This window comes from Hibiscus syriacus, unplaced genomic scaffold, assembly GCF_006381635.1.
Source record: "Hibiscus syriacus cultivar Baekdansim isolate YM2019G1 unplaced genomic scaffold, ASM638163v2 tig00111099_pilon, whole genome shotgun sequence".
Taxonomy (NCBI): Eukaryota; Viridiplantae; Streptophyta; class Magnoliopsida; order Malvales; family Malvaceae; genus Hibiscus; species Hibiscus syriacus.
In genome coordinates this window covers 480396-493457 of record NW_024062984.1, presented here as the reverse complement: position 1 = coordinate 493457, position 13062 = coordinate 480396, and the positions used below count along the sequence as shown (strand labels likewise).

At 35.1% G+C, this 13062-nt stretch overlaps 2 protein-coding genes across 2 annotated transcripts in view; one reads left to right on the top strand and one right to left on the bottom strand.

Moving 5' to 3' along the window:
* LOC120153265 (AUGMIN subunit 2-like) overlaps positions 1 to 13062 on the top strand; it is a 30423-nt gene that overhangs the window by 2606 nt on the left and 14755 nt on the right. Inside the window, exon 2 of the mRNA XM_039165253.1 lies at positions 4736 to 4739. The gene's annotated coding sequence lies outside the window, so the exon portion shown is untranslated. The remainder of the gene's footprint in view (positions 1 to 4735; positions 4740 to 13062) is intronic.
* On the bottom strand, positions 4611 to 8173 carry LOC120153264 (serine/threonine protein phosphatase 2A 59 kDa regulatory subunit B' gamma isoform-like). The gene is made up of 2 exons (XM_039165252.1): positions 6566 to 8173; positions 4611 to 5437 (listed from the first exon to the last, which is right to left on the bottom strand). The coding sequence occupies exons 1-2, from the start codon at positions 7796 to 7798 to the stop codon at positions 5048 to 5050; spliced, it is 1623 nt and encodes a 540-aa protein (XP_039021183.1). The 5' UTR covers positions 7799 to 8173; the 3' UTR covers positions 4611 to 5047.

The following is a 13062-nucleotide window of genomic DNA, read 5'->3' as shown; positions in this document are numbered from 1 at the left end:
AGATGGGGATGTTATTTCTGGTGTGGTAGATGGTAATTGGAATTCATTGTGTGAGGAGTATCTTGGAGGTATATCATCTAATTTCAACGGTGGTCGAATACCATTATCATGGTTGGCTACAAATTTTCAACATTTAAATGAAGACTGTTCCGAGGAACATGCTAAAATATTTGCCCAGACTTGCATATTACAACTCATAGGAGGGATCTTGATTCTCGATAAATCTCGCAACAAAGTTTATTGTATGTGGTTGTGTCACTTTGTAGATTTTCACGTTGTTGAAAGACTCAGTTGGGGCTCCACGATTTTGGCATCTCTGTATAGAGAAATATATCAGGCAACTGAGGAAAAAACCCTAAAAATATATCTTCACCTTCAATAAGGGCAAAAGCAACTGGAAGAATGTTGTGATTACCATATTAGACAATTGTCAATAATAAAACTTGTATTTTACATACAATAACATCCCATCAATTTGGACCACGGGCTTGCAGTATTTCACAACATTAATGCACTATGGGTAAGTCCATAAAAGCTGGTAGAATTGACATCGATCGCGAAGCACTCAATCATCGTGGTATATATGATAAGTTTCGAAGTCGACTATTATCCCAAGATTCAGTCTGTGCACTACCTTAAACCAACTTGGTAGTTCGTTATAAGATGAATACCACTTGTCATGAAGCTTTTTAATGGCATTCTGCTTTGTCTTCCATGTTTTCTGTAGGAGACAGTGTATACATATTGAGATTGTATAGCTGAAATCAGCACCACAATAGCTATATGGGAGCTTGCTTTGACCATGGTCATAATGACTAGGTAGATAATGTCGGAGTCCAAGTTGGGATGATCTTAGTTGATCCCTTAAGCACAACATGTATGAGGACCGTTGTATAATGTTAGTTCTCATATGTTGTTTTTCATATTCCTATTCAATACATGAACCATCCAGTTGCATCTGTTATGACGTTGGACACAGTGACATACATACTTTTTGGTGGTGGATGGTCGACTCTAAAGTGAACAAAATTATGAATATTGTAATTCTTAATTGCAATCATCGCTTCTTCTTTGGATGAAAATTACATTATGATATATAACTCACCATCATTGACTGATGAGTTAAATCCGTAGTCACCAACATTGGGCATATCCGCAAATTTTGGCATATACATTGCATCATAGTCAGCTTCATACATATGTGTTCGAGGTTCGGTGTGTACCGTATTCGTGGAAACTTCATTTACATCATCATCATCGGAGTCTATGTTGAACTGCGGTGATTCTGACTCAACGAATAGTCCAGTCTCAGCACCATCCGCACATGGCTCACGAAGAGGTTCTTCTGGTGAAGATAAAGGTTCCTCTGTGATGTCGATATTTAGGCCGAACAAGCTGATAGTTGAATGTCTTTCCCTTGAACTTGAAGGCATCGTGTCATACGGGTTTTAAACTAAGTATTGTGTCGCATGCAACTCCACATTGAGGTCGAAGCAGCTTGCAGTTGAATGTCTCCCCCTGTAACTTGAAGGCATTGTGTCAAATGGGTACTAAATAGATTGTTGTGTTGAGGGAATCTTTATATTAAGGTTAAAGAAATAGGTAGATGAATACATTCCCCTTGAACTGAAAGCGATGTTATCATACGGATTGTTCGTGGAGCCACCTCGGTAGAGATCGTAACAAGTTGTTGATGAATGTCTCCCATTGAACTTGATGGGATGGTATCAGGATGTGATTTACCATTAACGAGTTAAAATCATTACACATTACTTGAATTGGCTTGTCAACTTAATCAACTTGTTAAGTCAGCCCATAGTGGGAGCATAATAACATACCACGAACCGTAGACATTACAACAAATGTGGCATACATTTGTGTAACAGCATCTGAATTTTGATTTTGAGCATCAACCATCATAGCAACGTCGTCATCGTTAGAGAGTTCGAACGCTGTATAAGTTAACGGAAATAGTGTAGTTAGAAATCTGTACTGAAGTGAGGACAGTCTTCTAGTACTTCCAACATGAACATTCTTTGATATTTTAATGATTAGCTCCTCAAGAATGATTTTCTCTTGAAGGATAAGGTGACAGAATAATTTGATGCGAAGATAATGTCGGTTTCATCTTCCTGAATTTCTCTATTATAGTAAACAATAGCTTAAATACGTCTCATTTTGAGAGTTTGAGAGTTTGAAAGATTGAAAGTCTTATGTCTGCAAAAATAAATGATTGTTTCTAATATACGATCATTCTCCTAATTAAATAAATAGTATATGAATTAAAATATAAACTAATACTAAAAAATTTAAAAAATATAATCACAATAATTTAAATAACCTAATTTAATATTGTTACCGTATCGACAAAATATCTCGAGATATGATCATGCCTTCAATTTTACAACCGCGGAAAATAAAAAAAATAGTACAATAAAATTTGGTCAAATAAATTAAATATGAAATAAATATAATATAATAAAAAAATATTTTTACCTTCTAAAAACTGTAACAAATTCTACTTGATAGAAGGAATTTATAGAAGAATGAATGTGAATGTAATTTTGGTGTGGTTTGATATTTGGATTCAGAGGTATTTATAGGGGATGGGTCGTCCGGGGTTTAAGGCAATTGCGGTAATAATAGAATAACAATAATTGAGGGGAATAATCGAATGTGTGCTTCATGATCTGTGCCTCCCTGACGCGTTAGAAAACCCCGCGATGGCGCTGATTACAATCTGCACTTTTCTACCGTGTCGTCAGTTCGGAAAAAACCCCAAGAAGGCGTGCTTCATAATATGTGCTTTTCGTCCACGTCTGTAAGGCGTGTATCTTGAAACACGCTTTATTATCACTCTGTCTGAATGGGTGCTAGATCGATAATATTTAGAAAAATGATATCTACCATATAATTATTGATTGTTTGGGTTATTTTTAAGTAAAAAGGTCGTCCGAAGTGTCCAAAAAGAAAAACTGACCGAGAGAATGGTTAGTGAGAGCGGCTGGTGACAGTTAAAAGGTCACCTCCAGGCGACAGTTAAAAGGTCACCTCCAGGTGACTTTAGAGATAAGTTACATTTACGTGGATAACCAGAGAAACCCCTCGACTAAAGCCTAAAAGGGGTTTTAGAGGCAACTTCACTATGCTGTTTAATCTTCATCTTAGTCTTCGGCTATATAGGTTTTACTTCATAAATACTTCAACAGGTAAACAAATATAGCTTCTTTTCTTCTCTTCTTTTGGATTATCTTGTGATTATGTTGTTCTATGTTCTGCTATTCCTGTGTTTGGCGGCTAAGAAAACCTGGGAAAGTGGGGAGGCAAAAGACCTCTCAATAACCATAATAAAATTTGAAGGGAACTGGACCTTAAGAACCTTGGATTTGCACGTATTTTCATGCAGTGCTGGCTCAAGTGATATTATTATAATCAATTCAACTAAAGAGATAAATCTTCAAAAACAAATTCCCTCATGCTCTTAGTTCTTATGTCACTAATACGGATACGGGGACGGAGATAAAAAATGATAATTCTTAAAATTACATAATACGGGAACGACAAGGGTACTTTATATAAAAAATAAATTATAAATAGATATAAAAAATCATAAATAAAGTTAATATTTCATAGAAAATTAGAAAATAAAATCCATAAGTTAATTATAATATTAGAAAATAAAATTCATAAAGTCCATACTTCATAAAAATTTGAAACCAGGAATTGCGGCCTAAATCTCTAAATTATTTCTATGACCAAATTGTAATTATTGTAAATTATATAACATGTTTAGTAAACCCTAAAATATTTGAGGACTAACTCTATGATTATTCCATTTTTATTATAATCTCAAATCCATAGCTTTATTCTAACATTAAGACGCGCCTCCCCATATTTTTGTCCTCCTCCTTCCTTCGTTTTCCCTTCTTTTATTGTTTCACGAATGTTCGTCCATAATCGTTACGCCGCTGTCATTCTTATTGATATGAGGTATGTAGGTCGCCGATCATTCGTCCAAAAGCTTCCATGTTGTGACCTCAACCCTCGCCGTTGATGTGAGATTGTGTTGATATAAAATCCGCGAGCTTTGGCTCTCATCCGCCGCCGTCGTAGGTCGTGTTGCAGAGTCACATGAATAAATCAATATTCGAGAAGCAAACGGTCAAGTCTCTAAAGAACTGGCACAAGGCTGCCAAGAAGAGAAACATCACCAAAATTACTCTTGGCAAAATTACTCTTGGGGACATCCCCGAAACGTTTAGTTTCCGAGCTTACGGAGATGATTAGTAGTAGCTTTCAAGACATGCTTGATGATTGTTCTGCATTTGTTCACTTAGACATAATTCAACAATTCGTGTTTGTCATGTTAGAGTATTGTGTTTAAACAGTTATTAGAAAACCCGTAGTCTCTCGTATTGAACTCAGACCATCTTAATAATAGTTTTTCACCCAATTCTTCGTATTAGGAAATATCATTCGAAAGCCAAGCTCCAAAAAACAAATTGTTCGTCCAATCATCACAAATAAATATGGTGGAACGATTAAAAATTACAAGAACAGCTAAAACATGGTATGATCACACCAACGTATCAAGATTTATATAAAACTAATTATTAAGAAGACAAAATTATATAAGAACATAAAAGATAACAAGAATACATGGATTATTGAATCCGTACAGTGAGCAAACAGAAGAAGGAAATGTGTATCCTTGCATATAATAGTAAATCCAAAGAAATGTGTTCATAAACTAAAACCCTTATGTCATAATACACGAACTTGAAACTTAATATCATGGAAGAGGAAGGGGGTAAAAGGAAGATAAAAATATGAGTAAACCCAGCCAGAACATTTAAAAAGAAGAGGCAACCTTGACATCCAGAGAACCAACTGCCATTCAGGAGAGGTCAGAGACTTGTTAGAAACAAAAGCGACATCAACTAGTTCCCATGGTGCTGTACCATTTCGGTTGCACCCTGGACTGGAGGATCATTTCACTACTATGATGGATTGAATGACTTCTTACAAATTGCATTTGTTGCATCTCTCATTGACCTGTCGTTGCCTTTGGAGTTGGGCTTGTGTCAATGACAATAGAAGAGATGGATCCTGAAACCAGTACAGCCTCGTCGCTAACAGCTTTAGATGCAGCCACATCTTCCAACCGCTTCCAGATTAGTTCTCGCTTCTCCTGCATATCTTTTCCCTTCGCTTCATCTTCTTGGAATCTGGCCAAACATTCATCAAAGAGGGCTTGATCAGCATCCAAGAAAATCTTCCGCACATTCAATGTGAGACTCTGAACCGCCGGATTCCAATGGTGACGCATGTTTCTCTCCAATGCTGGGAAGATTATAGGGAGTATTACTGTGCGGTTCTGAGTGATGAGATTTCTTATGTGATCATTGTTCCACAAGAACAATGCACGTTCAGCTACCTGCCAAGATAACATGTTATAACAAATTAAAATACTCAAACCAGCGTGATAGACCAAAATTTACCAGCATATAACATTCCTTTTAAGCAAGAATGAGCATTCATGGCAGTCAATTCAGAAGACATTTGACTGTGTTCAATCCATTTAAGGTTATTTGAATAGGATCAACCTTCTATAACAAAGAATATACAACTCATTAGCAAAATAATCATCAGCCTCTCAACTCAAATATGATCAACTATTGGTTGAAAACTTATGGTAGAATTCTACGGAAGGTTTTAGAGGATTTATTCTCTTTACTATAATTTGATCATTTCTAATCTCTACACTTTTTGAAATGTGTTTTCATTCTGAGGGTAACTTCTACCCGATCAGTCTGTCAATAATTTATTGTGCCTTATTTTTAAAAGAACATGTGATGATGTAACATATACACCTTGCCAATTTTTGTTACAGATGGAAAAGAATTGTCTAGTTGTAATGCTGTATGAAAAATAAGGTGTATATGTCAGATTATGGTATATTTGTATGTTAAAAAATCTACATCAGATTTTGTGACGCGATTACCAAAAAAAAATAGAGGACTAGGAATGATCAAATTCCAATAGAGGGATAAGTCTGCCAAAAACACAGTGCATAGGCCTTCTGTAGAATTTAACCTAAAGATATCTGACATTATTCATCAAGTATAGATAGCAAGGTTGAAGCTCAGACGATAAGCATTCTTCATGAATGCCATTCATGGTCTAGATGACAGTGATATCTTCAGGGAGGATCAAATACACATCATCCCCCTGAAAGTAAACCCCTTCTGTCATCTGCTGTAAACACTAAGATCCATTACTTTCTGAGACAAGTTAAATTGAAATATTTCTCAGTATGTCCATATCTCATCAGGACAAAACTGTGGGTGAATCATATTATATCAATAAACTAGAAAGTAACACTTGTTGGAGGGGGAGCATATTTTCCATTAAGATGTGAAAAAAACTCCAACAGCAACATTTGGGGAGGAAAATACAATATAAGACCTCAAACAATGTATTGTATAGTGATCAAGTATAGTGTAATTTAGTCATAGAAGACGGCTAAACGCTATAACAGTCTGACAAGGAAAAACATAAGTACCTGAAAATGCAAGCTGTTGAGGCACCGACCGATCTGACGGAAAAGAGGAAGCATACATCGTTGGAATTCTGCTGCCTGAGTTGCTTCAAGAACTTCTTCCAACTCTCCAAGGAACATTACCTCCTTTGAGCTATTAGTTACAGGCCAATACTTTAGAAGGCCTCGGACGACGGTATCAGCCAGCTTGAAGTCTTTCTCAACAAACTGAGTAATGCAATAAGAAAGTTGCTGATGATACATTGAAACACACTTGGGCTTGTGAAGAGGAATCAGGGCACGGACCAAGAAGAGCTTGTGCTCTTCCTTCAAAGGCAAAGCAAACCCATTGATTATACTCCCCAAGATTTCAAGTAATTCAGCTATACCGTTGTGTTTCTCTGTCTCAAAAATAAACCTGTAGAAGATATTGTTGATGGCTTTTCTAATGAATGGCCGCTGGACCATGAACTTCCCATAAATCCGATGTAGAATTGTCTTTAGGTACTCCCTCTCTCTTTGATCATCTGAATCAAATAAATCCAACAATTTCAACACAAATGGATGATCCATATATCTCTTAGCAAGCTTAGCATCAGTTTCCGGTGAGACAACAAATCTAAGTAAAAGTTCATAGACAATCTGAAGATGAGGCCAAGCAGGATCCATGGCTGGCTCTTCATCTTCAGCATCATACGTTTCTATAATCTTGCTATCATGATTCGGAGATGGAAAAGTTCGAAATAGATTAGCAGCCACCATTCTCGCAATCTCTTGCATTGCAACCTCGTTGAACTTAGTTGAAACAGACGAGACATAATCAACAAGCTCCAACAACATCTGCCGCTTTATGTCTTTTTCTTTGAGGTTCTTAGATGGATCACTAAAATCAAAAACCACATAGCACATACCCAACTTCCTAAGGAAAAGATTCTGCTTTTCTGAATTTGGCACATCTCGGAAACTAGGCAAAGCCTCATAATCCCCTGAAGCTAATACAGGACCAGCTTGGATTGCAAGAGGGGCTGTTTTCTTCCCATGATTCGATTTATTCGAACTGGATGAATGTGAATTAAGAGGGTCATTGTTCAACCGTGATGAACTGGAGGATTTCGATGAAGCCGAACCGGGCTTGGAGTTGTTAAAGGAATTGGGACCTGGAGAGGAATTACCATGGACTCCTCCATCACCATTTGAATCATTATGGGATGATTTCGATGGTTTCCGAGGTAGCTTTCCGAATATCTGCTTGATCATATCTAAAAAAAGCCCTAACCCTATATCGACAATTATCTAAGGTTCCAACATGAAAGGCTTCATATTACAAACATTTCTTTTATTCATCATTTACAGATTCAAGCAACGGACAATAAATATTAGTAATTAAAGAAAACAGTGCAATAATATGTACAAAAAAGAAGATCTATCCAGAATCTAATGCCTTTAATATTACAACTCTCTAGATTAAAACTAAGGTTACAGAAACGAAAGAACAGAAAAGGACGAAGGCTTTTTTTCAACTTACAATTGATTAAAAAATTGAATAGATCCAAAAAAGCGCAAGAACGAGCCAAAAGAGGAAGAAAACAAAGGAATAGGAGAAAACAAAGCCCCTAAAATGATCTATATAGTCATATAAACCCTAGTAACAAATTCGATTCAAGAGACGAAAGTAAATACTACAGGGCGACAACAAAAAGAGAGGAAAAAAGGAATTAGAGAATGCCTAGCAAACCAAAAAATACTATAAAAGCGGTAACGAAATTAAGATCTTTCCCTCTGCTCTATCTAAATGGGATTTTAGTTTTCTGTTTGGATGGAAGGAAAATAGAAATAGAAAAAATCACGGGGAATTGAGGTTTTCGAACAGGCATAGGAGGAGGCAGAAAGAAACTTTCAAAAGACAAAAAAACGATACCGATTCTAGAGGCGATAATGAATCCGATTAGATTTTTTCGTGTTTTGAATATTTGAAAATTATTTTTTTAATTAGTAATTAGTATCTAATATATTGACCGATTAATTCATTCAGATCGATATTACAGAGACGATGGCGATCTTCCCAATCCAGTTTGTTTTATTCGTAAACGTCAGAATTCGAACCTCTGATCTTGCTTAAGGAACCTAGTGTCTCGTCCTACCAGACCAACCGATTGTTGGTGAATGATATATAAGGAAATCACTATTTATTCAGAATTTTTAAAATTAATATTTTATTTTCCATTTGCAGTCAAAATTTTAGTACATGAAGGAATTGTCTCAGGAAAGGCGGGTTAATATACGGCGTTAACAGATACATTAAAAGATATTTAATAAATTCGGTTTAGCGCTATCGGAAATGTTGACTAATAATAATGTAGTAGGTCTAAGTCATTGAGAAATATTAAAAAATTGTGCAACCGGCAAACTTAACTTGTCGGTTCGTGTCGATCTAAATTAAAAATGTGTCGATCCAAAACGATATAACAGGTAAAACTATGACAAAACCGGTATTGAAATGATAAAACTGGTAAAGCGCTATCAGATACATTTAAAGTGTCGGTACTTTAATATAAGGATCGACACTTCGTGAATTTAAAAGAAAAGCAGTTTTAAATCCTATAAAGTGTCGATACTTTTAAAAAATGTATCGATCCAAAACGATATACCAGGTAAAAATATGATAAAATCGGTATCAAAATGATAAAACCGGTAAAACGTTACCGGATATATTGAAAGTGTCGATACTTGATATAAGGATCGACACTTTGTGAATTTAAAAGAGAAGCAGTTTTAGCGCCTATAATGTGTCGATACTTTAAAAAAAATATCGATCCACAACGATATAACAGGTAAAAATATGATAAAACCGGTATCAAAATGATAAAACCGATAAAACGATACCGGATATATTGAAAGTGTCGATACTTTCGTAAGTACGTGTAATAAATTATCGACACTTTCAAAGAAATATGTAATTATCCTTTCGAAAGTATCGACACCTGACATAAAAGTATCGACACTTTTGTATTTGTATCGATTAAATATAAATAACGTATCCTATGAAAATATAAAGGCCATATCTAAATATCCTCTGAAAACCGATAGAACGGACGAGTTTTTGAAATCGAAGCGTAATTGTTGCTGCATTTCAGAAGGCGTTTCTAAAACGATGTTTGTTTGTTTGTTGATGCAGTCGAATCGAAAAGTATGTTATCGAAACCCTAGTTTTTTATTATTACAGTAATCGCGAATAGGGTTTTTATGTGTTGTTTGGGGTTTTGGAGTAAAGAAGTATTTGTGACCGATTGCAGGTAGAAAGTGATATTGAAGGTAAAATATAAATGTCGATACTTTTATTAAATATTATAGGTAGAAAATGATATTATAGGTTGTATAAATGTGCCGACACATTTTTGTAGTGGCCATTTAAATTCTTTTGAAGAAAACCGTTTTACCACAAGAGTAGTTATCTATATTTGTATATTGAATAAAGTGTATGTAACAAAATAATTTGATTTGCGTAAACTGATATATGAAGGAAAAATGGAGTCAATGGGTTGGAAAATTGTTGGTGGCGCAGATGACTTTGAAATTGAGGCTGAGACTCGAAAGCAACCAAAGGGTGGATATATGTACTTCTAGTAAGTATCAATGTCTTTTTGTTATTATTGTTCAAATGGTAATTGGATTAAAGTATCGATAAACTTTAAATTGATTACAAATTTTAAATGTTGACAGTATGGCCGAATGCAAAAGGATGAAGGAAGATGGCATACAGAGCGGTTCGGTATGTAAAATGAAATTGACATTGAGTAGTATTTAGTGTTAATGTATTGATTAAGAAACGTTTATGTTTAATATTAGGTGACAAAAGATGTGAGGTCCAAATGGAATTCAATGAGTGATGCTGAAAAGGAACCTTACATCACACAGTCAAGGAATGATAGTAAATAATACAAAGAACGGAGGAAAGCACATGAAAATAAGGTATTCATTAAACTTGTAAATACGTTGATACAAAATATATAAGAACTATAGCATTATATATTGTTAAAAAATGTAGGAAGTGTCGACAAGATGCAGCATTAAAAGGGTGAATTCATTAATTAAACACCTTAAGGAGAAGGGTCAGTTGAATGTGCTGGGAGAAATAGGTTTTGGATCGTTGGTAGGAGTAAGGGATCGACCTATTCGGAGGGAATTGTGTCGATCCTTGATGGCGCAATTTGATGTCAGACAATGTATTGCTAAGTATAGTGATTTTTCATTTCCTCTCGGGATCCCATGTGTTGCAGCCGTATTGGGGGTAGAAAATGAAGGCAAAAGTGTTGTAGAAGTCTGTAAGAGTAAGGACTGGAAAGCACTTGCCTCCAAATATGATTTGAAGCAGAAGGTGACATATGCTGAAATTGAAGAGGAAATAAAAAGTGGATCTTACGTTGGGGATGAGCTGAAGGCCAGAGTTCTATTATACCTTGTCGGTATCTTTCTTTGTCCAAAGGGTCATACGTCAACGAACAAGGAACATATGAAGCTCATTTGCGATGAAGGCTTGAAGGGTGAATTCAATTGGGCTGAATATATCCATTCGAGATTGATTGAATCAATAATCACCTTTAAAAAGGGCAGCCAGAGATACCTCAAATGGTGCATAGCAATCTTAACGTTCAGACAATTTGAATATAGGTTGTTGGAGAGTGGGATCGATCGCGAATATTAAACGATCTCGTAAGCCACAATCAAAATCAACGAAGACAGGAGATAACAAAAGCTGCCATGATACATAAGAATAACAAAAGGATGCAATGATGTAAATGTAGGGTTAATTTTGTATAAGATTTATAATTTTGTATACGATTTATAATTTTGTATGTGAATATAATTATGAATGAGATGAGAAAAGTTAGCAGTATGTTGTTGTACATGTTTCTTATACACATTAAGGGTCATGTTGATACTTACGATATATGGAGATTGTTGTCTGTATTATACCAAATGTCATAATAATTGTCATCATGTGCGAGAATGAATGGTCATTCCATATATATTGAGGGTATGTACAATAACTACAAAATTCACTTTAAAGTAAAAGGCAAATTTACAATATGGCAAACAGGGTGCAACCATAAAGTGTCAATCCATATATAAAAAGTGTCGATCCCATAAACATCGAAACCTAAAAGTATAATGTAATAGGTAATTTTTCAATCTAATCGGTACAAGTATACCGGTTTTATGAGAGAATAAGTCTAAATAATGTATCGATACTTTTGTAGTTTGTGTCGATATTTTTTGTCCAGAATGAATGGCAAACAGGGTGCAACAATAAAGTGTCGATCCATATATAAAAAGTGTCGATCCGATAAACATCGAAACCCATAAGTATAATGTAATAGGTAATTTTTCAATCTAACCGGTACAAGTATACCGGTTTTATGAGAGAATAGGTCTAAATAATATATCGACACTTTTGTAGTTTGTGTCGATATTTTTGATCCAGAATGAATGGCAAACAGGGTGCAACAATAAAGTGTCGATCCATATATAAAAAGTGTCGATCCATATATAAAAAGTGTCGATCCCATAAACATCGAAACCCATAAGTATAATGTAATAGGTAATTTTTCATTCTAACCGGTACAAGTATACCGATTTTATGAGAGAATAGGTCTAAATAATGTGTCGACACTTTTGTAGTTTGTGTCGATATTTTTGGTCCAGAATGAATGGCAAACATGGTGCAACAATAAAGTGTCGATCCATATATAAAAAGTGTTGATCCCATAAACATCGAAACCCATAAGTATAATGTAATAGGTAATTTTTCAATCTAACCGGTACAAGTATACCGGTTTTATGAGAGAATATGTCTAAATAATGTGTCGACACTTTTGTAGTTTGTGTCGATATTTTTGGTCCAAAATGAATGGCAAACAGGGTGCAACCATAAAGTGTCGATCCATATATAAAAAGTGTCGATCCCATAAACATCGAAACCCAAAAGTATAATGTATTAGGTAATTTTTCAATCTAACCGGTATAAGTATACCGGTTTTATGGGAGAATTGGTATATAATATGTATCGACACTGTTTAATGTTTTGTCGATACTAATTTAAATATCAAGTGTTTTTCCACCGTTTATTATATATAGTACTCTAAATCGAAAAAACCTAAACATAAAGGCAAGCAGGCTGCCACATACCTTTGACGCTGCTTCCCATTCGAACGACAATGCTCTAGGTATGACACAAATTTATTCATGCTTATACGAATTTAGTTTATTGTTAGTAAAATTGCACCTCATTAGTTTGATAATTAAAATTATTTATGTATGTCCTCAGAAAAAGGCGAAAACATACGAGAGTATTTGGAAAATTTGTTGAAGGCCTCTAATGTTCCGGACTTCGTTAGAAATAACCTTTTTTCATCGGATTAATTTCGTTTGTCGGTACATTATTTGAACATTCTTGTGTATGTATATTTTGGTGTGATTATATTGTGTGTATATTTTCATTAATTATTCCATATTTGCTTCTC